The following is a 25199-nucleotide window of genomic DNA, read 5'->3' on the forward strand; positions in this document are numbered from 1 at the left end:
GTTATGTTGCTTCAGATTCTTTTTTATAACTCTAGATTTTTCAACACTCATGTGCTGGCATTATATTATAGTATGAACTCTATATTTCATATATTGGTATATCTGCAGAAATCCCAGTTCTTGACTGTCCCCAAAGAGAAAAAGGCTAGAACAATACTGGAAATGTTATGAATCATAGTTTGTAGCAGATGATCTTTTTTCCCCCCTACACACTTGCCAGTATATTTTATCTCGATTATTTTCAAATTATTTTGGTAATTATTTTGTATGGAAGTTTGGTAGAGTAGATATCATTTTGCATTCTTTAGTTACTGCATTTGGCTTTGAATAAATCTTAGTCTTAACTTCACATTATATATTTTCACTTAATAATACCAATGAATGTTATTCTCCTTTGTTTATCCTCAAGCATATTTTAAGAATAACTGGTGCAGAAAGATGGAAATATACCATTCTATAAATAACAAAGTTTCCTTCATGATTTTCTACATTTGAGTTGCCCAAACTTTAACTTTGGCAGAGTTCTCCAAGGACTCCAGATCCTAAGAGACTGTGCAGATTAAAGTAGCATTTCATATTTTCTGAAAGATAAACATGATCATTTGTAGCTTTTTAAGTCCTGTTCAAGGGCCCCTGGGTGGCTTAGTCTGTTAAATGTCAGCTCAGGTCATGATCTCAGTCATGGGATGGAGCCCTGTGTCGGGCTCTGTGCTGAGAATGAAGCCTGCTTGGGATTGTCTCTCTCCCTCTCTCTCTGCCCCTACCCTACTTGCGCTCACTAGCTCGCTCTGTCTTTCAAAATAAAACATTAAAAAATTTTTTTTCTTAAATAAAAAAATAAAAATCATGTTTGAAGATAAAGAGAAATTTACAAGATCATGTCTCATGTAAGTGTCTATATTTTGGTTCAATTTAGTTAGAATAAAAGTGGTTTTACATTTTATCTCAGGGCTGACAATCATAAGAGGTTTCCTATAAACCTTCAAGCACCTGAAAGCTGTTCTTTAGGCAACTGAAATTATTGTTTTCAACTACACTGCATACTTGTAAAGTACAGAATCTGAAGCATGAGTGCCTTAACAGTTTTGTAAACTCAAGTCACTGAAATGGAATTTTGAAGAGACGGGAATATAAAATAAAGACCCTTTTCCTCAAAGATGTTTAAAAATGGAGTAAGCAGCCATGAATCTGAGTGTGACAAAGCACTAGAACTTTACTTTCAGTATGAAATAGCCTTCTAGACAATATAGACAAGTGGTACTGAATAACCAAAATATCAGAAAAGGAGGGGAAATTTACATTATGTAATTTTATAATCCACTGAAATCAAGAGTTGGATGCTTAATGGACTGAGCCACCCAGGCGCCTCAAAACAGAATTTTTTTGGTGAAAAAATTGACCAGTTCAAGAAATCTGATATCTGAAGAATATTTCTAGAAGTTGAGGACAGAGGGAAAAGGGAAGGACATAATAAAACACTAAGGTAACTCGCTAGACCTGAAACATGTGTATTTTTACACTCAAAGGGTTCATTTAATGCCCAGAAAAATACATGAAAATAAGAGTTATGCCTTAGTAAGTCATTATGAAATTTCAGTACATTAATAAGAATAAGATAGGAATAAATTAGAAAAAATACAAAAAAGACAAAATTAAAAAACTGGTTTTTGAAAAAAAGGGATAAATTGTATGAGTTAAACTTCTTACAAGCACAATAAGGAAAAAATTGACAAGATCAGATATCACAGAGGAGAAATGACCACATCTATAAGTGGGATTTAAAGGATTCCTGAGTGGGAAAATACTTGTGTGTCTGAGTGTTCTACAATGATGATATTCAGAATCAATCTTGAAGTTAAAAAAATAGAATACAAAACAATATGTACAGTGAGAACCCACTTTTAATAGACAAAATAAAAACCTATATATATGCATGGACAAAATGAATAAATAGTATGAACAAAGGTTTTCTCTTACCTGGGATTATGGGTGATTTTTATGTTTCAGCTTACATGCATGAATAGCTTTCTAGTTTTATTAAGCTTTTTAGTTTTATTAAAAAAAATTTTTTTAATGTTTATTTTTGAGAGACAGAGAGAGAGAGAGAACATGAGTGAGGGAGGGGCAGAGAGAAAAGGAGACACAGAATCTGTAGCAGGCTCCACGCTCCGAGCTGTTAGCACAGAGCCTGATGTGGGGTTTGAACCCATGAACCGTGAGGTCATTATCTAAGCCAAAGTCGGACGCTCAACCTACTAAGCTACCCAGGTGTTCCAAACTTTTTAGTTTTATAATAAGAAATCTACCTAGTGGTCACTGCAGGACATTTTTAATAAACATTAAAAAAAAATTTAGGTCACTGAATAGTAAGTGTTTAGTGTAACATTTAAGGGAAGACATTTTTAAATTCCCAGTTTGCAGTGTCCACACCAACATGTTTTATTTCACAGCAACTTACTTGCAGTGTTTTATGTTATTTAAATGGCTAGGTGTCAGAAAGTGGGGGAGAGATGGTAAAGTATCCCCTGAACCGAGGAGGCACTTTGAGACAGGAAAACGAAGCAGACAACTCCATTCAGTTTACACGAGTTTTATTCAGTGTGTAACTTCCTACCCGGGAGTATCGGGTGGAGGTTGATCCATGGCAGCTGCTTCATTATTCTCCAAAAAGGGCAGACCTTAGTCCACAGATTTTATAGAGGGAGGGGGCACACCGAATAGCTGTGTAGTGAGATCAAAGTGTTCACATGTGCCTGACAGGTAACCCTTAATTAGACCTTGTGGCATCTTCTGTGCACCAGGAAGGGAAAAGACTGTTATCTCTAACAGTCATGGGAAGCCAAAGCAGTCCTCCCCTCTACCTATCCTGACCTTGGCAGGCATTTCTAAGGTATGTATATTAATCTCCAAGGGGCCTGGAAGCCCCAAGAGAGACAAACATGAACAAGATGGAGCATCAAAGATGGCGTCAGTATTGTCAGCACTCCAACACTGGGACTATAGTAACACAGCAGAGTAAAGAATATTCTTCAATGAGCTAAAGCCATTAGGGACAAACATGTGGTTCTTAATTTCTTTATTAAGGAAAAGTTTTATTATGGGAAAATTAACCAGACAAAAGTAGAGAGAATAATACTGTGAGTGGTTATATCCATCACCATCTTCCACAATTATCAACACATCTTATTTCCTCTCTCTGTTTATCCCCAACCCACAGGATGATTTTGAAGGAAATACCAGGCATCATATCTTTTCACTTATAGATATTTCAATATGGGTCTCTTAAAAACCAAAGGTTTTTTTTTTTTTAAGATTACTACAATGTCTTTATACCATGTAAAAATATTAATTTCTGGATATCAAATATCCAGCCGCTGTTTAAGTTTGCTCAGTAGTTTCAAATTCTTCTCAGTGTATTTCAATTAGGATCTAAAGTTTATCTAATTAATAAAGGTTTTTTTCCAGTATTTATTGGTGTCTGCTCTGCTCACTTCCCTTTTGACAGAAGTTTTAGAGTTTCAAGATCTAATGGATTAGTCAACTCATTAAGGGAATTCATAAGAAGTCTACACATGTAGTTAATCCTTTTGTTAAGTAAAAAATTCACATGATAAAGTTTGAAGGAACTGCTGAGAATCATTTATAAAAAGGAATTATGAAAAGATTTTTTACAATGAAAAGACTGTAATAAGTTATGTAAGTCTTATTACAGGGATAATTGAGGGGCACCCAGCTGGCTCAATCAGAGGAGTGCATGGGTTCTTGATCTGGGGGATGTAAGTTCGAGCCCCACATTAGGTTTAGAGATTACTTAAATAAATAAATTTGAAAAAAAAGAAAAAAAATGAATGAATTGGGCTTCATGAAAATAAAAAAAAAAACTTTAAAAAAGAGGGATAATTGAGAGTTGACATCTCTCTCAGATTCAGTGAACCACTCTCCTGATTTTTCTCTTGCTTTGGTCTTTATTCTCAGAGCCCTTCCATAGGTTCTCTTCCTCTACCTGATCTCAAATGTTGGGCTTCCTCAGCACTCCATTTTGATCCTACAGTAAAACCTTGGTTTGTGAGCATAATTCATTCTGGAAACATGCTTATAATCCAAAGCACTTGTATATCAAAGCGAATTTCCCCATAAGAGATAATGGAAACTCCAATGATTTGTTCCACAACCCAAAAATATTCATATAAAAATGATTACAATACTGTAATATAATACAAAATAATAAAGAAAATACTAAATAAAAAGAAAAATAAACAAATTAACCTGCACTTACCTTTGAAAACCTTCGTGGCTGGTGTGAGGGAGACAAGAGAGAGAGGAGGGTTATTACGTAGGAAGATTTTCACTGTGACTAACAGTATCACTGTTACCTACTGGCTCAATGGAATCTTTCTTCTTTTTGTGCAACGTTAACAAGGAACCTGTCCAATGACACTTGCTTTTGCCTCCTTTTGAGGATTTCTCGGAAATGTGCCACTGCATTCATGATCACCCACAATCCCACAGCAAGAGAGAGAAGAACCATTGGCTCAGTTGTGATCATGTAATGTTCAGCTTCACGTACTACTTGTATCGCAAGACATTGCTTGTTTATCAAGTTAAAATTTATTAGAAATGTTCGCCCATCTTGCAGACCACTCACAGAACAAGTTACTCATAATCCAAGGTTTTGCTGTACTTCTCTCTTGACACCATCCTCTTATGGTGTCTCAATAATACCCATGGTACTAAATGACATCATTGTTGATAAATTTGACTAAAAATACTTTCATGTAGCAAGTATAAAAGAACAACCAAAAGCAAAGTAAAAAGACATGTGACACACTGGTTTAAAAAATTGCAGCGTAAATCCTTACAGAGTTAATAGCGAGAGCTTCTTAAAAGTAGAAAAGAAAATAACCAGTAATCTACAGGAAAAAAAAGCCTAGAGATAAAAACAGACAGATCACCGAAAAAGATATAAAATTCACTTAAAAAGATAAAGAGACTTTCTACCTCATTTGTGATAAGAAAATGCATATTAAAACTATGCTGAGATACCATTTTTATCATGTAGCCATATGGCAAAACTCTAAAAGTTTGATCCTATACTGTGTTGATGAGGCTATGGGAAAATGAGTGGTCTTGCATGTTGCTGGTGGACATTAAAAAAGGAACAAACTTGGGGCACCTGGATAGCTCAGTTGGTTGAGTGTCCAACTCTTGATTTCAGCCCAGGTCATGGTCTCGTGGTCATGGGATTGAACCCCGTATCGAGCTCTGCACTGGGCATGGAGTCTGCTTAAGATTCTCTCTCTTTCACTCTGCTCCTCGCCCCTGCTCCTGCACTCACTCTGTCTATAAAATAAAAAATAAAATTTAAAATAATGTTAGAAAAAAAGGAACAAATTTGATAGAGGGGTATTTGGCAATATAAAATTACAAATGCATGTATACTTAGACCCCAAATTCTGTTTATGGGATACACTGGCAAAATTGCGAAAAGACATAGGCGCAGAGCTTCTCATGGTAATGCCATCTATAATGGTAACGCCTGGAAACAACCTAAATGTCCATCAACAGAGAGCTAGTTGAATAAATTATGGTACATTCACTAGGTGAAGTTGGGGATTATTTATTTATTTATTTATTTTGAAGTGATCTCTACATCCAAAGTGGGACTCAAACTCATGACCCCGAGATCAAGAGTCAGATGCTCTTCCAACTGAGGTGTCCCTGGGACTCCACTTTTAGACTATCAATCCAGGACACAGCCATATCGGGAAAAAAGACATAGACAGTATACACACATGTGTTATCACTTTAATATTAAATTATGAAAACTGGATGTTTATTTGAAACTATTCTGTATTGAATTTTCTGTTACTTAAATGCTGTTATTTAAGCAAAACTACAGGACTAGTTAACAGTGGCAATAAGCGATGGATGGAAACAACTAATTAAAAATGTGTGAGGAGGGGCGCCTGGGTGGCTCAGTCGGTTAAGCGTCCGACTTCGGCTCAGGTCACGATCTCGCGGTCTGTGAGTTCGAGCCCCGCGTCGGGCTGTGGGCTGATGGCTCGGAGCCTGGAGCATGCTTCCGATTCTGTGTCTCCCGCTCTCTCTGACCCTCCCCCGTTCATGCTCTGTCTCTCTCTGTCTCAAAAATAAATAAACTTAAAAAAAAAAATTAAAAAAAAAATGTGTGAGAAAATGTATTTATAATGACACATTACAAGCATTTTACAGAGGATAATTATACATTATCCTCTAATACAGAAGTTTATTTTAACTTTTTAAATAACTTTTTATTGGATTTCTGTGTATCCTTTTACTTTTTTTCTTTATGCAGAGGTATAGTTGATACACAATATTACATTAATTTCAGGTATACAGCATAGTGATTCAACAAGTCTGTACATTATGCTATGCTCACCACAAATGTAGTGTCCTCATACAAAGCCATTGAAGGTATCATTGACTACATGCTGTACCTTTTATCCCCATGAATTATTCATTCCAAACTGGAAGCCTGTATCCACTGCCCTTCACCCATTTGGGCCATTCCCTTGCCCTCTCCCCTCTAGCAATTGAGAGTTTGTTCTCTGTGTTTATGGGTCTGTTTCTGCTTTCTATTTGTTTATTGGTTTGTTTTTTAGATTCCACATGTAAGTGAAATCACATGGTATTTGTCTTTCTCCATCTGACATATTTCCCTTAGCATAATACCCTCTAGGTCCATCTATGTGGTCACAAATGATTATTATAGCTGGGTAATATTCCATTGTGTGTGTGTGTGTGTGTGTGTGTGTGTGTGTGAGTGTGAGTATCACATCTTCTTTATTCATTCATCTATAGATGGATACTTGGGCTGCTTTCATATCTTGGCTATTGTATAACTATGTATTCTTTTTAAAAAAATGTTTTAATGTTTATTTATTTTTGAGAGAGAGAGAGACAGAGTGTGAGCGGGGGGAGGGGCAGAGAGAGAGGGAGACACAGAATCCAAAGCAGGCTCCAGGCTCCAGGCTCCATGCTGTCAACACAGAGCCTGATGCAGGCCTCGAGCTCACCAACCACGAGATCATGACCTGAGCTGAAGTCGGACACTTAACTGACTGAGCCACCCAGGTGTCCCTATACTGTGTATTCTTGAGATACATAAGTATAAGACTTTTAAAAAGGAGAATTAAATACAATAGAACTAACTAAACTGATTTTACCTATACTTAATAAAAAAAATAATGCCATGTTTCTTTCTGTCACATGGAACAGTAGGGTATTTTTACTCTGTTTCCTTTTTTTGAAAGCGTTTCTCTGAACTGCCTACAGGCTTTAGGACATCCTTAATTTATTTTATGTAGTGATAAAACTGGATACACTCAGACATAAAGGTCACTTTGGTAGCTCTGCTTTTATCAAACTGATGCTACACTGGTTCCTTGTATCAATATAAAATAATCATATCAAGCTAAATTTCCTTTCAATATTAATGTTTAAGCATGGAATACTTAGGATTTTATGAGTCAAGATTTAGTTTCATAGGAATTTGTTTCCAGCTGGCCAAATTGCCCATCTACTCTATATTTGTAGACATGTTTAGGTAGACAGACTATTTGTCGATCAATTACTTTACATTCATTTATTCATCATGTAGTTTATCTAATGTCTAAAATATTCATCCTTTTTTAAGACTCTGAGGCATATGGGATGTCATCATAAATTAAGCCTCTCAGGAAAAATCATTTTTATTTTTATTTATTTTTTAAAAAAAATTATTTTTTGGAAAGCTCAATGGGGGAGGGACAGAGAGAGAGAGAGAGGAACAGAGGATCTGAAGCAGGCTTTATGCTGACAGGCTTACAGGAGGAAACCCAGTGTGGGGCTGGAACTCAGGAACCACGAGATCATGGCATTAACCAAAGTCAGCTGCTCAACCAACTGAGCTACCCAAGTGCCCAGGGAAAATGGTTTTTAAAGAGGAGAGGTAATTAGAGCTTGTGAAAATTAACTTGAATTTCAGGTAAATTACAATTTTAGTAAAGAAATTAAGAAAATCCTTTTTCATTTGGCTGCCTTGTTCTGGTGATCTTTTGTTGTTGTTTTGTTTTGTTTTGTTTTTGAGTTCTGAAGCAGTCTTATTTCCAAACATTGGTGGGGGTTTTTGTTTTTCTGTTTTCTTGCTATATCAGTTTTTGTCACAATCTACACATAATACTGAATAACTCAGATGCAGTCAGTTCATCCTTTTCTAGATTTCTTATGGCCTCTGCAAAGTTCAGCAAATGGTTTTGGAGAAACAGTATAGATTTTCTTTATTGTAATTCTGCCCTATATTTTCATCCTTAGTGCCTTTAGTGAGAACCTACTACCTGCCAACCACCACCCTAAGTGAGGTGGATATAATTTTGTTCAAAACTGGCAAAGCTCCTGCTGTTATAAAACTTATTATTCTGTAAGAGACACAAAGATTACTTTTTACTTTTTTAAAATGGCTGCTGTATAGTGGCTACTATAATCAAGAAACAACATTTCTATCACCTCAAATCATCTAGCCCTATTCTAGTTAATGCTTCCTTGACATCTAGGCACTCAATGCTCTGTTTTGTCAGTATAAATTGCATTTTTATTTTTAAGAGTTTCATATAGGGCCGCCAGGGTGGCTCAGTGGGTTGAGCGTCTGACTTTGGCTCAGGTCATGACCTCACAGTTCCATGAGTTCGAGCCCTGTGTTGGGCTCTGTGTTGACAGCTCAGAGCCTGGAGCCTGCTTCAGATTCTGTGTCTCCCTCTCTTTCTGCCCCTTCCCTGCTCATGCTCTGTTTCTGTCTCTCAAAAATGAATAAACGTTAAAAAAATTTTTTTTTAAGTTTCACATAAATGGAATCATATTCTTTTGCTTATGCTTTTTATTTCCTTTGCTCAACATAATGTTTTTTTGCGATTCATGATTTTGCATGTCAAGTAGTTCACCCCTGTTTGTTGGTAATTATTATTCATTACATTGTATGGATGAGCGATAAGTTTATCCATTCACCAGTAGATGAACATATGGGTTTCCAGTTTTGGATTATTAAAAATGAAGCTATGAAATGTAAGGTACAAGTGGACGCATATTTTCATATTCTTAAGAAAATACCTGGGAGTGGAATTGCTAGATCAAATGGTAAGTGTATGATCACTTTTCTGGTAAAAGACAAACTGTTAAAAGTGATTGTACCATTTTGCTTTCTCGTCGGCAACAGGAGAGGTCCAGTTGCTCCAAATCCTTGTCAACATTTGGTGTCGTCTTTTAAATTTTGGCCGTTTTAATGGGAATTAAATTAGTAGTAAAGATGTGCTTCTTACTCTTGGAAGTCTACTTGCATAATCCCACTTTAAAACTGATCATTTTGTTAATTTTAAGAAAAACGTAAAATATTTACAAGTCTCAAAGAAAATGGCTTGACTCTAGATATTTCGTTTCTCTTTTCCCCCAAGAAACCTCCAGGCTCTCTAGGAAACATAAATCCTGTGTCAGGCAGCACTAGCTAGATGAAATTCACAGCCAGGCTCTTCCTGCGTGGCCACAACTGCTAAGGTCTACAAATATTGTCCTTGCTTTTTTCCCCCCCTTATTGGTACCTTTCTAAAAATATCCCACGGAGCCTGTCTGGGCCAGCTCTGAGACCACCCCCTCTGGCTCCACCCCTCATCGGGACCCGCCCACTGCCCGGGACTCGGCTTGAGGCAGAAGGAAGGTAGCTTCCGGTCTCGCGATTGGCTCTAATCCCGCGAGAAGAGAAGACCGCTGCCGTCGGCGGCGGTGGTGAGGGAGGGGGTGTGGCCGGGGTATGCGAAGTCCCCAGGAGTGAGGGAGAGGGGGCGGGGTCGCGCGCACCCGGCGTACGCATGCGCGCACGCGGCCGGTCGGGCAGGGCTGAGGGGAGGGGGCGGCGGCGGCAGAGGCGGCGTCGTTATTTCCGCGGTTTGGACGGTGCGTGGCGGCGCGGGCGGCCACGGGAGAAGTAGGTAGGGACCGCCAGCGCAGAGCCATTGAAACTCCCTCCCTCCAGTGTCCTAGAGTCGCAGCCCCCCGTGCGTGTGGCAGACCCTGGGACGCCAGGTCACCCTGGGGCCCCGGCCCTCCCGCCGCGCTTCAGGTAGGAGCTGCAGGCTCCCCCGAGTCCGCTGCCCGCCGAGGCCCGGGCCTTGCCGGGTGTTGCCGGGGCGACGACCCGGCACCGGGCGTGCCCGCACTCCCGCGCGTCGACAGCTCTGCCCTTGCTTCCGTGCCCTGTGGGGCCGGGGCCGGGGCCGGGGCCGGGCCGGGCTGAGCTGACCCGGGTAGGGCGGACGTGGGGCGGGTCCCCGCCTCAGGTGCGCCGCCACCCTGGGCCGGGTGGGTTGGACCCCGCGAGGCGCTCCCGCACTCCGTGCCCACCGTGCGAGGCTATGCGGGGGTCCAGGTCGGCCCAGAGAGTTCCGGCCAGGTGAGGGACCACCCTGACTTGAGTAGTTGCCTCATGGGCTCCCGGGCTGCAGGAGGGGACTGTGAAGAGTGTCTTGGCCATTTGTGGCCAGTGTGGAAAGTTGAAAGCTCTGGAGTTGGTTCTGTTGGGGCCAGTGGTGGGGCGGCTTGTGATTTTTCTTCTTAGATAGTGGGAAGGCAAACTCTTAGAGCCCTGGTAGGTGCTGGACTATTAGTAAATGAACAGCGATAGTGTCCGTGTAAGATTTAGTTGCATTAAGGTATTTTTTTTCCAGTACCATCTTCAAACTCGGATGAGGTCTGGCAGTTTAGTAAGACTTCCATCGAGTACTTCGGCAAACACACAAAGATTGCAAAAATACCCTTGCCTTGAAAGCCACAATCTCTTTTACACCAGTGTTAATTTTATAGGCATTATGGTCATGAAAGCTTCTGTAGAAGATGATGATTCAGGATGGGAGCTCAGTATACCAGAAAAGATGGAAAAAAGCAATACAAGCTGGGTGGACATAACCCAAGATTTTGAAGAAGCTTGTCGAGGTGAGTTTGAATTTTTGGATTAGAAGCTCAAAATCTGGGAAAAGATAAAATACAATCTTGATTGTGATTTGTGGACTAACTCATTAAATGTAAGGAAATCAACAGGTAAGTGTGCTTTATCAAGTTTGTTAACCACACGTATTCATTCTCTACCTTCTGATTTTAACTTTCATTCAAAGCCAGTCGGTATTTGATATCGCATGAAATACAGATGTTGAAGCAATTTCTTCAGTTTGTCTAGCTTTAAGTTACAGAGTGGAGAGTACATGGCAGTAATTTCAAACTGTGGAAACATGAGTTGTATGGAAGTAAAGACGTTAGTATTATTGTATGTTTGAGGTTTGTAAATGATCGAATCACATCATTCCCTGTTTAAGAGCCTTCAGTGGCTTCCTGTTCTGTGTAGAATAAAATCCGTATTCTGTCCCCATGGCCTGTATGGTCTGGTGCCTGCCTACCACTGACTTCGTTTTTGTACCACTGCCCCACTAGCCTCATTATGTTAGTCACAAGGTCCTTTTTATGTCATTAAGTACACCAAGGCAGTTTCCCTTCGGACCTCTGTATATTTCCTTTTCTGTGTTTTAAACTCCTTTGCTTCCAGGTGCTCACGTAGCCAGCTCCTTAAATGTTACCTCTCCAGTGAGGATTTCTCAAAACAACCGGTCTAAGCAGAGTTAGCCCCATTCTCTTCTGTACAACTCCACCTCAGTTGAATTACTTGTTTTATTTTTATCGTAATACTTAACCTACTGTCAGAAACCGTCATTGTAGGTTATTTCTTGTTTATTGTCAACCTCCCCCACTGGAATGTAAGCTCTGTGAGTGCAGAGATCTTGATGTAGCCCTAGCACACAGAACATTTCCTGGCACATTGTAATAGTTTAATAAATGCATAGGCATAAATGATTAGAGAAATGAGCATACTTGTTGTCTGAGAGGAAGGAGCCTTAGGGAGAGACTGAAAAGTGAAAGAAATGGTAGAGTGAATTTGAAGAGGATGAGATCAAGAACATAGTAGGGAAATTAACTTTTGGGTATAGAATAAGGACATACTGAGACAGGAGGAACTGAGGTTAGGATTGGTGAAGAAACATATTTCTAAGTGGATGGTGAGGAATGGTGGAGGGATGCACACCTGGATGGCTTCTGTTTCCTTACTGAATGAGTTGTTTCTCATGCTGGTGAGGAGGCGTGTTTAGTGCTCTTGAGAGGAAGAGTAGAGACTTGGAGCAGCTGAAGGTGGAAAGAGAGCCAGCTGAATATAAGCAAAATGATAAATCATGTGCCTGCCCATCCACTGTTTCGAAATACGTGTCCAGTTAAAGTATGCGTAAGTGAGATAGTGGAAAGAACATTACACTGGGACTAATTGGGGGACTGCTCATATCTGTGTATCCAAGGGAGAGAGAAAGAAGTCTAAGTTACAGTGTAATTGTTGTGCCTAGAGATCTTAAACTATTAAGTGGATCATACCCATCATTTTGCACTGATTATTTATTTATTTACATTTATGTATTTTTGAGAGAGAGAGAGTCAGAGCACAAGTGGGGGAGGGGGAGAGAGGAGATACAGAATCCAAAGCAGCCTCCAGGCTCCGAGCCGTCAGCACAGAGCCCGAGGCAGGGCTTGAACTCACAAACCATGAGATCATGACCCGAGCTGAAGTCGGATGCCCAACTGACTGAGCCATCCAGGCGCCCCTGCACTAATTTTTTAAATGATCTATATTAGAGGGCTGTCATTCTGAACCTAAATGGGAAAGGTTTTATGAAGTTCATAAGGCATGAGTTGGGCTTTAAAGGTGTGGTCGAGTTTCTATAAGTGGATGGGAGGGAATTCTAGACAGATGAACCATTACAGCCAGAGTTCAGTGAGAGTTTGATGTTTGAGGAAGAGTAAATAATTTTGCTGCTTCATGGAAGAAACCTTGAATAGGCAATATGGTTTAATACCTGTTTCAGTGGGGATTGAGAGGGGGTAGCATGTCATTTTGTTGCCAACCTCAAGCCATTCTGTTAAATCTTCCATAATTAGCTCTTGCTTTGTCTCAGGAGGCACAGGTGTGAGACATTCTTGAAACTAAAAATTAATGTAGATTTAGGACTTAAAGGCTGTTGGCAGTTCTTGAGCCTGTGGTATTAATAATTGGTTTTCTTTTCCTGAAATAATCAGATTCACGATGTCAAAATATTTTTGTATTTATTTAATGTTTATTTATTTTTGAGAGAAAGAGAGCTCACGTGAGCATGTGCATGTGGGGGAGGGGCAGAGAGAGGGGGGAGAGAATCAGAAGCAGGCTCAAGGCTCCAAGCTGTCAGCACAGAGCCCACGCGGGGCTCAAACCCATGAGTTTTGAGATTACGACCTGAGTTGAAGTTGGATGCTCAACCAACTGAGCCACCCAGGCGCCCCTCAGTTTATTTTTTAATAGAGTGTGTTGGGGGAGAGAAGCAGGGGAGAGGGAGAGAGAGGGAGAGAGAGGGAGAGAATCTCAAGTAGACTCCACACTTAGTGCACAGCCTGAGGGGGCTCGATCCCACAACCCCAGGATCAAAAGTGGGACACTCATCTGACTGAGCCAGCCAGGTGCCCCCATGGCGTCAATTTAGTTTAGACTTCTGTTCTAGCAACTTTCAGAAGACCAAATTTAAAACAAATATTCTTAATACCATTTAACTGTTGTAGTGGTCTCTTCAGTAACACTGTGATGGCATTTGGCTAAACTATGGTTATTTATTTATTTATTTTGGTACTGAGAAAACAATCTGCATAGTGATCACAGTGTTCCTCATGCACATTTCTACTTGTTCTTTTAGTGGCTCATCAAACTCCTCTGGATCAAATTGTAACTTTCATCACTTCCTTTATCTCCTGTTAGGCAGAGGGCACACATTCCCTTGACATTTCCTGTATCTGACATTTAGGCCCTTGGCTTTTTTTTCCTTGAAATTATTTTGAATATATGGTGCCGTTATTGTTACTTTGCCTGATACATAATATATTCATCTAAATAACACCTCTGAGCTTTGCTTCTCCAGGAAACTTTGCCGAATTCAAACCATCTCTGCTTCCTATAAAAAGCTTTTTATCTTCGTATTTCATTTGGTTGTCTAAAGTTAGGTGCTTTCTGAATACAAACAAACCCTCAATTTAGAAATTTCACTTAAACACAGAAGATCATAAAACGTACGTTGCTCCTTCTACCTACCAGATTCCCTTCTTCCACACACTCTGTGGAGAGCCAACAGCCTCTCCTAGGATGATGATACATGCCTTCAGGTGTCTAGAACCCAGAGGTAATCCAAGGTTCGTTATCATTACTTCATTCTTTTTGAGCTTTAGTCTAGAAAGACATGGGCCCTTCCTGTCATCCCATCTTCTTATGTCTTTGATGGCTTCACTCATCCCTCATTAGTCTGTCTTTCTCAGAGACCCCGTTGTTTAAGGCCTCTTCTCCCGTCCTCTTTCTTCAACCCTTGCCCATTACTTTTCTTCAGAAGACTCCTTTTATTGATTTCTCTTCCCTGTTTCAAAACCTAGGATTCTTAAACTTCTTTCTCTTCCTTTCTATATTGTCTTCTCTCATTCAGAACACTTGTAGGTGCCTAATATATATTTGTTTTAAGAATGAATGAATATATTAAGGCTGTGTTTCTTCAAATCAGAGTATCTGGATCTCCTACTTCAGAAATTTTAGAACCCCTGCATTACATTAAATGGTATCATTTTGGGTGATTGCCTGAAACTAGCTTCATTATGAACATAAGATTGAGCACTGAAATTGTAGCAATACTTGATTATAAACCTTATTATCCAGTTGGTTTGCAGTATGCTTCTGTAATCTTTTTTTAAAAAATTATCGAACTGATTATATAGCATTTAACAGTTATCGTAAAAAAAATATAGACTCCTCCCCTGCTGAATTCATAAACCCCAATTTGAGAATCATTGTTCTAGGAATTTGCTGTTTGTTAGCACTTTATTCAAAGATTAAAAAAAAAGATGGATGGAAATTGTCTTGGTGAAAGATCTGGGCACCCTGTAAAATACTTTTTTTTCTTTAAGTGATTTTGATTTTGGAAATGAAAATTATGTTTTCCTTGTTCCATCCTATCAAGAGTATTTTCAGTTGTAAGGCATGGGGACTGGGCAGCGCTGGTAATTGTGGGTCACTTGAGATCAGCAGTTCTCCACCAGGGATGATTTTGCCCCTCAAGGAACACTTGCCAGTGTCTTGCAATGTTTTTGGTTGTCACAGTTGGGGGGGGGGGGGTTGGGCTGTTACTGGTGTCTAGCGGGTACACAGCAAAGATGCTGCACAGGGTAGCCCCCACAAAGAAGTAATTATTCTGCACAAAATGTCAATAGTACTGCATAGTTCACTCTGTTTAGATAACTTTCAAGAATGTTCAACTATCATTTACCCTTTCTGACCCTGGATTCTTCAGGAAAGGAACATATGGATACTGGATGTCTTAACACCTCTAACAACTAGCATTAACATAGAGCAAGCAGTGGGAAGAGAGTGGGACAGTTGATACATTTTGAGGGCTCTTCTGCATTGTTGAATGCATCTTATCAGATTTTCTTCTTAATCAGGTGGGTATTGTATATCCTCCTTTACGTTGGGAGGTTTGGTTAACAGAAGAGGTGTCCTCAGTACTCACCACTTTCCCTCTTTGAGGTGGTTATTCCAGTATTCATAATTATAGATAGCATGCTTCTATTGTTATTTCTTGATTCCTCGCACTCCCCAATTTGAAATCATGTATGTACCTCTACCCATATAGTTATAGCTACACTATGGATAAGCAAATATTACCTATTGTGGAGTCAAAGAGTAAAGCTGTTATTTTTCCTTCCCGCACAGTTTTGTTATATACAAAAAACTCTTATTCAGAATCTTTGTAGTTATCATTAGTTCTACCTTAGATTGTTCATTTGTCTTAAGCTCCTTAAGACATTCAGATACCTCAGACATCGTATTGTTTTTCATCTCTTTGAAGAAATTTCTCCTCGAGCCTCTTACTTACTGCTCCAGTCTGAAGCTTTGTACATAATGTGATCCTGAGATCATCAGCTTGGGGTTTCTTACTTTAATATAGATTAGACATCTTTTTTTTTTTTTTAATTTTTTTTACATTTATTTTTGAGAGACAGAGTAAGACAAAGTGAGAGTGAGGGAGGGGCAGAGAGAGAGGGAGACACAGGATCAGAAGCAGGCTCCAGGCTCTGAGCTGTCAGCACAGAGCCCTACGTGGGGCTCGAACCCACAGACCGTGAGATCATGACCTGAGCCAAAGTCGGACGCTCAACCGACTGAGCCACCCAGGCGCCCCTAGATTAGACATCTTTTTTCTCCTCTTGAGTAAAATGCATGGGAGATACAATTTTTGGAGGCTCTGGGTGTCTGAAAATATTTTTATTTTATCCTCCCACTTTATTGATAACATAGTGTGTCTGGATACCTTTAAGAATTTTGAGAGCATGACCCATTTATGTTTCTGCTCTGATTTTGCTATTAAGTAGTTTGATGACATTCTGATAACTGAGCTTTCCTATGTAACCTTTTAGAGTCTTCTGTTTGACCTCTTATACAGACCTCTCATAGTGGCTTGTCTGGTTGATGACTCTGGGGTCTTCTTACCTTGTCTGATCCTTCAGTTTTAAGAAACTTTCTTTAATTACTCTATTTCCTATTTATTTATTTATTTATTTATTTATTTATTTATTTATTTATTTATTATTTTGTATTCTCCTTACAAAAGGATACCTCACCAGATATTTGCTGGTGCCTTAATCTTGGACTTCCAGCCTCTAGAACTGTGAGAAATCAATGTTTGTTGTTTATAGCTGTCCAGTTTATGGTATTTTTTGTTGCAATAGCCTGAATGGACTAAGACTCGCATCTTCCAAACCTACTGATTTTTTCTTTTCCACTGTAATGTTTTTAAGACTTCTTTTCTCAGAACAATTCCCCCCTCCCCTTTTTTTAAGTAAAATGTCCTGGTTTTGTTTCAGGGTTGTACCGTTTTATCTCTCTAAGGATAATAGTTCTTTTGAATTTTCCTCTACATAGTGTCTTTCTGCCAACTTGCCTTTTTGTTTTTCAAGTTTGTTTCCTTTATATCTTTCATGTTTGAGGATTACTTCAGATACCTAAGATTTCTTTGTTGTCTGAGGGTGGGAGACCAAAAGCCAGTGGGAAGCTCTGAATTTTTGAGTGGGACTTACTGACGTGGACTTGACTGGTGCTGGTGCTCTGACTTGACTGCCTGTGATTTAACAGATAAGTGAGGGAAGAGATCTGGGGTTTTCACATACTCACTTAATGCCCCCTCTTTCCAGTGTTCTACCCTGGCCTTCAGGTAACCTTATGTCCCTGGGGACGTTTCCCCCCTCTTCACAGAAAGTCTTCAGTGTTACGTGTGGGGAAGGGAGGGCAGTTGTCCTGCTCTGTACATTAGGACAGGGCTCTGCGCTGTCTGCTCAGTTCCATGTTTTAGCCTCCCTTTATCTGTACTTTTAGAGGCAAATGGTAGGTCATGTTTTGGGCTTTCTTCACTCCTGCTTTTTAGGATTCGGTTTTCTTGAGTTTGCTAAGAAACTACTTGTCTTTTTGTTTCCAAGTTGTACTATTACACTATTTCTGTACCTGTTTCTCTTCTTTGGAGTGTATACCTTTCTTAAAACACAAACACACACATACATACTTCCTTTGGTTGTTTTAATGAAATTTCTGGAGGGAATTAAAGGTAGTTGCCTGTGTTCAATTGGCCACCCTTACCCAGTGGTAAACCTCCGTCATTTTGTTTAAATATTACTATTACAGTGGTATTGGATTTCGGTTATATCATAGATTCAGTAGGGTATTCATAAGGATCCTAGCTGGGAACTTAACCATCATTTACAACGTTATGGGTAGAAATTTTATCAAAGATCTATAACATCAGTTTACACATGATCTCGTTTACAAGATGATAACATATATGTATTTGCGTTGTCACATAGGTGCATGTTTTTCTTTTGCAAGATAACGTTTCATCCAAATGAGCATATGCTTCAACTGCTGCATACCCAAACTCCACCACAAGTATGATTCATTGTTCACTTCCAAGGCAAAATGAATGATGTCCTCAATAAAATGTTAGGAAAATCTGTGACCCACAAAGTTGAGTTAAATTTTCTCTCACAGCAGATACATTCATACTTTATATGAGAGTGAGGATAAAAGAAAAAGACGATTGTCAAGGTAGTCAAAAAATTTGAATCATCAATTTTTCCTCATATCTAATTTTTTCCTTTGCTTGGAGTGGTTTAAGCTATGTACTACTGTACCTATTTAAGGCTTTAACTTAAAAGTAGAAGTAACTACTTTTTAATCATTGCGTTAACTTAGTTCAGTGGTTTGGTGCGTCTGTAATCCCTAGGATCATCAACAACATTTCCCACAGCATGCAAGATCAAAACAATTTCTGTAGTAGTACTAAAATGTTAACTTGCCTTTTTGACTCTTATTCTCTTATTAGTAGTCCAGAGACTACATGATATGTTATGATGTCATTGCTCTGACTGCTAATGATAAATGTAAAACATTATCTTTCTCGCTAAGTCTTTTCAGAACTGCTGCATAGTTGGATAAGACCCAGACTACTCAGGTCTGTAGTGCTGTAGAAGATCATGATTCCGTGTCCAGGTGTTGATCATGCAGTAAAAGTGCTTGCACTCTGCTTAGTTGAGCAAATTTTCAAGCTTCCTGCCTATAGTTTACTGTGATCTGATTCCTGGTGTTCTAAGGGACCATACTGAGAGTCGGCTAGTTCAGCAGTTCATTTTACAGATAAGGAAACCAAGGCACAGAGTGACTTGGTTCAAGGTCTGTGGAGTGTTTTTCTTTTTAAGTTTGGTGAAGCTATTTGGTACCCTAAATTTACCATAAGTATTTGATAAATTATTACAGCAGTTCTCAAATTTTTTGATTTTGGGACCCCATTATACTTTTAAAAATTATACCTTTTCACTCAAAAATTGTGTGTTTCCATATGGATATGGATATAGATGTTCATTAAAACTTAAAACAAATTTTAAAAATACCTCCCAATTGATTTAAAAACAATTATAAACCCATTCCATGTTAATATGTTTTTTGATGAAAAATAAATTATTTTTCAAAAGAGAATAACTTCCAAGACTAGAGTTGTTTTATATTTTTGAAAATCTCTTTAATGTCAGCGTAATAGAGGGCATCTGAATTGCTAATCTGTCTGTATTTGTTGGAAGTATATGAGGTAAATCTGGCCTCACCAGATATATAGTTGAAAAACAGGAACCTTTTCAGATAATTGTGGATATACTTCTTTGATATTACAGTACAACAAAACTTGACAGGTGGTAGTTTCTTAAAGATCAGTTGTGATATGGAATCTGAAGATCTGTTATCAGTGGACTTTCCATTCTCTCTGTTACATTAAAATCCATTGGTGTGCCTTGAACTTGGAATGCTTAATTTTGGAACGTGTGTCTCCATTTGGAAAATATTGGTTCATTGACTTAAGCATATCTTCTAAATGCTGATATATAATACTGAAAAGCACATTTGTTAATATTACCACCATTATCAGAAAAGTCTTTTTTAACATTGGGAAGCTATCAGGTTCGCAGTGGTAGATATGTTTCTCCAAATTCTAAGTTTTGCTTACAAGCTCGAATTTTATCATTGGCAACACAAAATTTCAGTTTTTCTTAAAGCAACAAACTCCTTTCCAAGAAAATGGCATATTCTTAAGTCTGAGTAAGTATAGTTTGTCATTTGTTCTTTCAAGTAAAAATGGTGTTCCATTGTAATTGTGCAAGTGCTTTTCCTTACAATAACAGCTTACTTTGATATGCAGCAGACGTGTTTGTTTATATTTCCTGTTTTGTCAAATAGAATATTTAAAAGATGTACTCAAAGATTGAGACTTAATCAGGTAAATCAGGACCAGCACTAGAATGAAGTGAGGCACCTAGGGTGGAAAACTTAAGAATTCACTACCTGAGGGGCACCTGGGTGGTTCAGTCAGTCCATCTCTTGATTTCATCTCATGGTTTGTGAGTTTGAGCCCCATATCCGGCTCTGTGTTGACAATGTGGAGCTTGCTTGGGATTCTCTCTCTCCCTGCCCGTCTCCTGTTCATGCTCTCCCTCTCTCCGTCTCAAAATGAGTAAACTTAAAAACAAAAACAACTCACTACCTGAAAGTGAGTTCATGCTTAAATTTCCCGCAGGAAATGCTTCACTTGCTGCACCCTGGTCCCAGCCTTGAGATTAGTGATTTTACTGCTTCATCAAGGACTTAAGTGACATTTAAAAATGTTGTCTTTTTAACTGCAAGTGCTTGGAGGTAAAAAAATACACTATTTAGCTTGGGCGCCACTGTCTTAATTTGTGGTGAAGCTAAAGCAGTATAGCCCTCGTTGCTTTTTAATTTTTCCCTTTATGCTGTTGCTCTTGTATTATCAGTGCAGATGTCAATACAATGAAAAAGAAAATGTTGTAATATTACTGTGAAAGTAATTTTAATGTTACAGACACCTGCGTTCCCAGACCATCTGTGAGAACTGCTGTTATGTTCTGTCATACTATAGCGTAGTTTTTGATATGCTTCTCATTGATTTATCTGTTTTGTTACCTGGAATTGTTAAAAATGAATGTTCTTTAACTTAAGATCAGTAGGAGGGGTACAGTTCGGAAAACAGGGGCTTTGCATCTTTTACCGGATTTGACCATCAATATTTAAGTTACTTAAAATGTTACAGTAGTAGTTCTCCCCTTCCCTGCACATTGGGATTTTACCTGTAGTGGTTTAAAACCATTGCAGAGGGGCCACCCCTAGAATTTAATTGGTTTAGGGTGCTGCTTGGATGTTGGGATTTTCACAGGCTCCAGAGTTGATACCAACATGAAGCCAAAGTTGAGAACTGCTTTATAGAGGATGAATACTGTTTTGATTAGCTGTTTACTCAGGTGTTTTCTACATTTAAATAAAATGGAATTTCCTTTTTTTCTTTTTTCTTTATATTTATATTTGTATTTATTTTTGGGAGAGCACAAGCAGGAAAGGGACAAAGAGAGAGGGACAGAGGATCTGAAGCAGGCTCTGCACTGACAGGCTGACAGCATGAGCCCGATGTGGGGCTTAATTAACGAACGTGAGATCATGGCGTGAGCTGAAGTCAGACGCTCAACCGACTGAAGTGCCCCTAAATAAAATGTAACTTTAAAAAGTAGCTTTGACACTGTTCCTGGGACAAAAAAAGGTTAGATTATGACCCCAAGCGATTTAAGAAACAACTTAAAAGTGGTTTAAGAAAGTTAAAAAACAGCAGTCAGTTCTGTGAAAAAGCATAGTTGGGGGAAATTTACTAGTGATATTTTAAAATGAGGTTGGTAATTCTGATTGGATTTTTGTGGCCTGTGGTGGGTTGCTTGCTAATTATTAAAAGTTCAATTTATAGGGATTAAATATTCATCATGTAGAAGGCATTATGTTAGTAATGGAGTAGAAATAATTTCTTAGAAAATGAAGTTTAAAGGAATGAAAGCCCATTTTCAAACAAAACTGTTTTGTTTCTTTTTTTTTTCTTAGAATTAAAATTTAAATATAAAGACGGTGTTATTCAAAGGATTTTTCTGTTTGTTTCTTTTAGAATTAAAGTTGGGAGAACTGCTTCATGATAAGCTGTAAGTATTTGAAATAGCGTAGTTTAATATTTCTGGGGTTTTTTTGTGTGTGCAATAGTATTCCTTGAGGCCTGGGTGATACTACATTTCAAAGCTGTAAAAATAAAATGAATTAGAAATCTATTTTTAATCTTGGTGAGCTGTTTTGGGGCAGCTGACCTTAGTTTGTACCTGGTAAAACTATGATTTATGGTCCTTTCTTTAAGAGTTAGATGTATAGGATATGGAATTTCTTGAGGAAAAGATACAGATTTTGTGTTATCTGTGATAGGCTGATTGATGACCAACAATGAATGATTTAATGGCTTGATGAGAGAATCCTGGGAAAGGCGAAAAAAGGGAGATGCTTGATTCTATTTGTACTCCCGTAGATAACCTCAGTTCCCGTACTACTATGGCCAGGCTCAATTTCAAAATTAGGAATGTGAAATGTTAAATCAGTTAATGGCCAAGATGGGACATTTGAGGAGCAGGAGTGGATCCTGAAATTTAATTTTTTCTCAAACTAATGTGAATCAGAGATATCAAGGGGTTTTTAAAACACACATTGCTGGGCCCAACCCCCAGAATTCCTTCTTTAGGGCTGGTGTGGGACCCTGCAGAAGTTGAAGTTCCAACAAGTTCCCAGGTGAGGTTGATGTGCTGATCCAGGGATTGACCACGCTAAGAACCACTCTGGGTCATCCTTTTGGTGCTGCAGGCGGTTCTAGGAAAGATACAACGAAACCATACCACAAACAAATGCAGGAAAGAGTGTGACTCCTCACTGTGGAACAAGATTTGAGGGAAGACAGCTGAAGAGGGACCAAGTGGTCTTCATTTCCCCAAGGTTTTAGGCTCAGCCCAGGAAACATGATTGTCAGCAGCCTCCCCTGAACACCTATTAAAGTTATATTCTTGTAATTTATCTCTCCCTTAGCTGTCTTGTATTTTCTCCCTACTATACAATCTTCTAACGTATATGTAACTTTTTATCTTTACTGTCTGTTTCCTTTTCACTGGAATCTTGGCAGGCAAATTTGTTTTGTGCACTTGAACCTAGAACCGCGTCTAGCATATATTAGGTGCTCAGCATTTGTTGAATGAATGGAGAAATCCTAATTTAATGCTGCTATAATTTCTGTAGAGCGTTTACTAATTAGGCAAGTACTTCACTGGTCTAGGGTTTTAATTGTGCCATTAAAAACTTGTTTTTAGTTGTTCTCTTGTAAGTAATGGATACTTTGTTTTAAACGAATTCAAACATTAGAGATGAAGCAAAAATTTCCCATTGTACTGCCCCCATGTCCCCCATGCTTACTCTTTGCTCAGATATCATCACTATTATGAGATTGTTGCATGTCCTTTTGGACCTATAAAATACATATATGAATAAAATCTGTAAAAAATAGTTGATTATAAATTCCTGTCTACAGTATGTATTATTTTGAAAATTCTTTTCCCATTCAGTGTATCTCGGAGATCTTTCCATGTTAGTATATAAGCTATACCTCGTTCATTTTAACTGTTGCTTTGTATTTTACAGTGACTATACCATAGTTTATTCTGCAGTATCCCTATTGATGGACATTTAGATTGCAACATGGGAACATGGGATTAGTAACATGGGAAAATTGAAGACATTTAATTTATACAAACCTCTTTGTATGCATGTGCAAATATATTTTAGGATGGAAGCCTAGAAATCAAATGACTGGATTTTAATAGGTTCAGCCAAACTTTACTAAAAAAAAGTCTGTATCAGTCTCCCACCAACAGTATATGAGAGTAAACTAGGTATATTTTTTAAGCTTTCTGAGTGGCCAAAGCAATTCCTCATTGTTTTGTTTTGCATTGCCTGATTACATTTGAATTTGAGCAGCTTTTCACTTTTATTATAAATATACATTTTTTTCTTTTGTGAATTGTCCATTCACGTCCTTTGCCTCTTTTTTTAATTTTTTTTTTAAATGTCTGTTTATTTTTGAGAGAGAGACAGAATGTGAGTGGGTTAGGAGTAGAGAGAGAGGGAGACACAGAATCCAAAGCAGACTCTAGGCTCTGAGCTCTCAGCACAGAGCCCGACGCGAGGCTTGAACTCACAAGCTGTGAGATCATGACCTGAGCCGAAGTTGGATGCTCCACTGACTGAGCCAGCCAGGCGCCCCTGTCCTTTGCCTCTTTTTCTTTGGACTAGTTGCCTTATTTGTTGTATGAGTCAGTTGTATTCTGGATAACAACTTTTTAAAAATTACCTATATTAAAAATACTCTTCCTAGATAATTATGGTGTGTTAACTATGGTTTATTATCATTGCATATAAATTTAAAATATTTACACAATTGCATACATCAACTTCTCCTTTTATAGTTTTTTGAAATTATTGAAAATCTTTTTTTTGTTCAGAAATTCAAAAATTATTGAAATCTTTTGTTTGCTTGTTTTAGGTATAGAACTTAAATCTGCCTGGGTTTACTTTTTAAAATTGTGTGAATCAAATTGTGTGCCACTTGTTTCAGCAGTATTTATTGATTAATCCACTATTTTTCATTACTTTGAAATTCTGTCTTTATCATATAGAATTCCTACAGAAATGTGGGTTTAGACTGTTTTCTATTGATCTGTGTATTCTAGAATGTTTGTAATTATTATGTCTTATAGTATCTTTGATATTTGGTGAACACTGTTTTTGTTGAAAGAATTCTCTTCCATTTTTGCATATTTTCTGTTTTGGCTTGACAAGCTCTTTGAAAAATACTATTTGGGTTTTGATTAGCATAGTTTAGAGTTGTTTTCAATAATAACATACTCATATTGTCAGATTATCTTGAAGCATTGAGAGATTTGAGGGATTGCAGGGAAGAGTTTGTCTCCTTAAAGCTGGTTTTAATGTCTTGCTGCTTTTCTAAGAGGAAATGATGTATTGTAACAAGGTAATGTCTTTATTTTCCTGGTAGTATAATAGCTTAGACTAAGCAAAATGTGAAGTCAGTAGCTTGATCACCTATCAGACTTTCTTTTAAGCTTTTCTTTTTCCTGTCCCATTTTTTAAGGCATATCTGTTAATGATATACTCACTAACCAGTCCACAGTGCACCACAACTATCTGTTTATATGGCTAATAAGCCATAAATACCAGATACAAGTTAACACGACTCCTGGATTATTTTTCATTATGTTACTGCCAGAACTTCGGGCATTGTAGATGGTAATGTGCTGCATTATTCCTATTATTCAAGATATAAAGAAAATAAATCAAAAATTACATTTGGTAATGATTATTCCAATACAACTTTCTAAATATTAAGTAGAGAAAACCATTTAAAGAAGGCAAAGTGAAATCCATTATAGATCAGTTGATCTTTTTTCCAAAATTTCTAATGTGCAACCTTTTAAAAGGAAACACAAAAAACAACTTTTGTTTTTTCACCTGCACAGTGTATGCAAATAATTTGACCGCTACATAGAATTTTTATGTTAAAATAAGATTGTTTAATTTTTTT

The 25199-nt window shown here is 38.2% G+C and overlaps 1 protein-coding gene across 3 annotated transcripts in view; it reads left to right on the forward strand.

Annotated features, from left to right (window-relative positions):
- Positions 1–9865: 9865 nt before the first annotated feature.
- The window catches only part of NAA35 (N-alpha-acetyltransferase 35, NatC auxiliary subunit), a 94971-nt gene continuing 79637 nt past the window's right edge, over positions 9866–25199 (forward strand). The window contains exons 1-3 of one of the 3 annotated variants that reach the window (XM_019423508.2): positions 9866–9992; positions 10864–10992; positions 21684–21717. In XM_019423508.2, coding sequence (XP_019279053.1) covers positions 10869–10992; positions 21684–21717 — 158 coding nt within the window. In that variant the 5' untranslated portion in view covers positions 9866–9992; positions 10864–10868. Of the gene's footprint in view, positions 10124–10353; positions 10454–10863; positions 10993–21683; positions 21718–25199 lie in introns of those variants that run through there. The other 2 variants (XM_019423507.2, XM_019423509.2) reach the window with 2 other exon arrangements.

Source organism: Panthera pardus, unplaced genomic scaffold (genome assembly GCF_024362965.1).
Source record: "Panthera pardus isolate Hobbes unplaced genomic scaffold, ASM2436296v1 HiC_scaffold_20, whole genome shotgun sequence".
Taxonomy (NCBI): domain Eukaryota; kingdom Metazoa; phylum Chordata; class Mammalia; order Carnivora; family Felidae; genus Panthera; species Panthera pardus.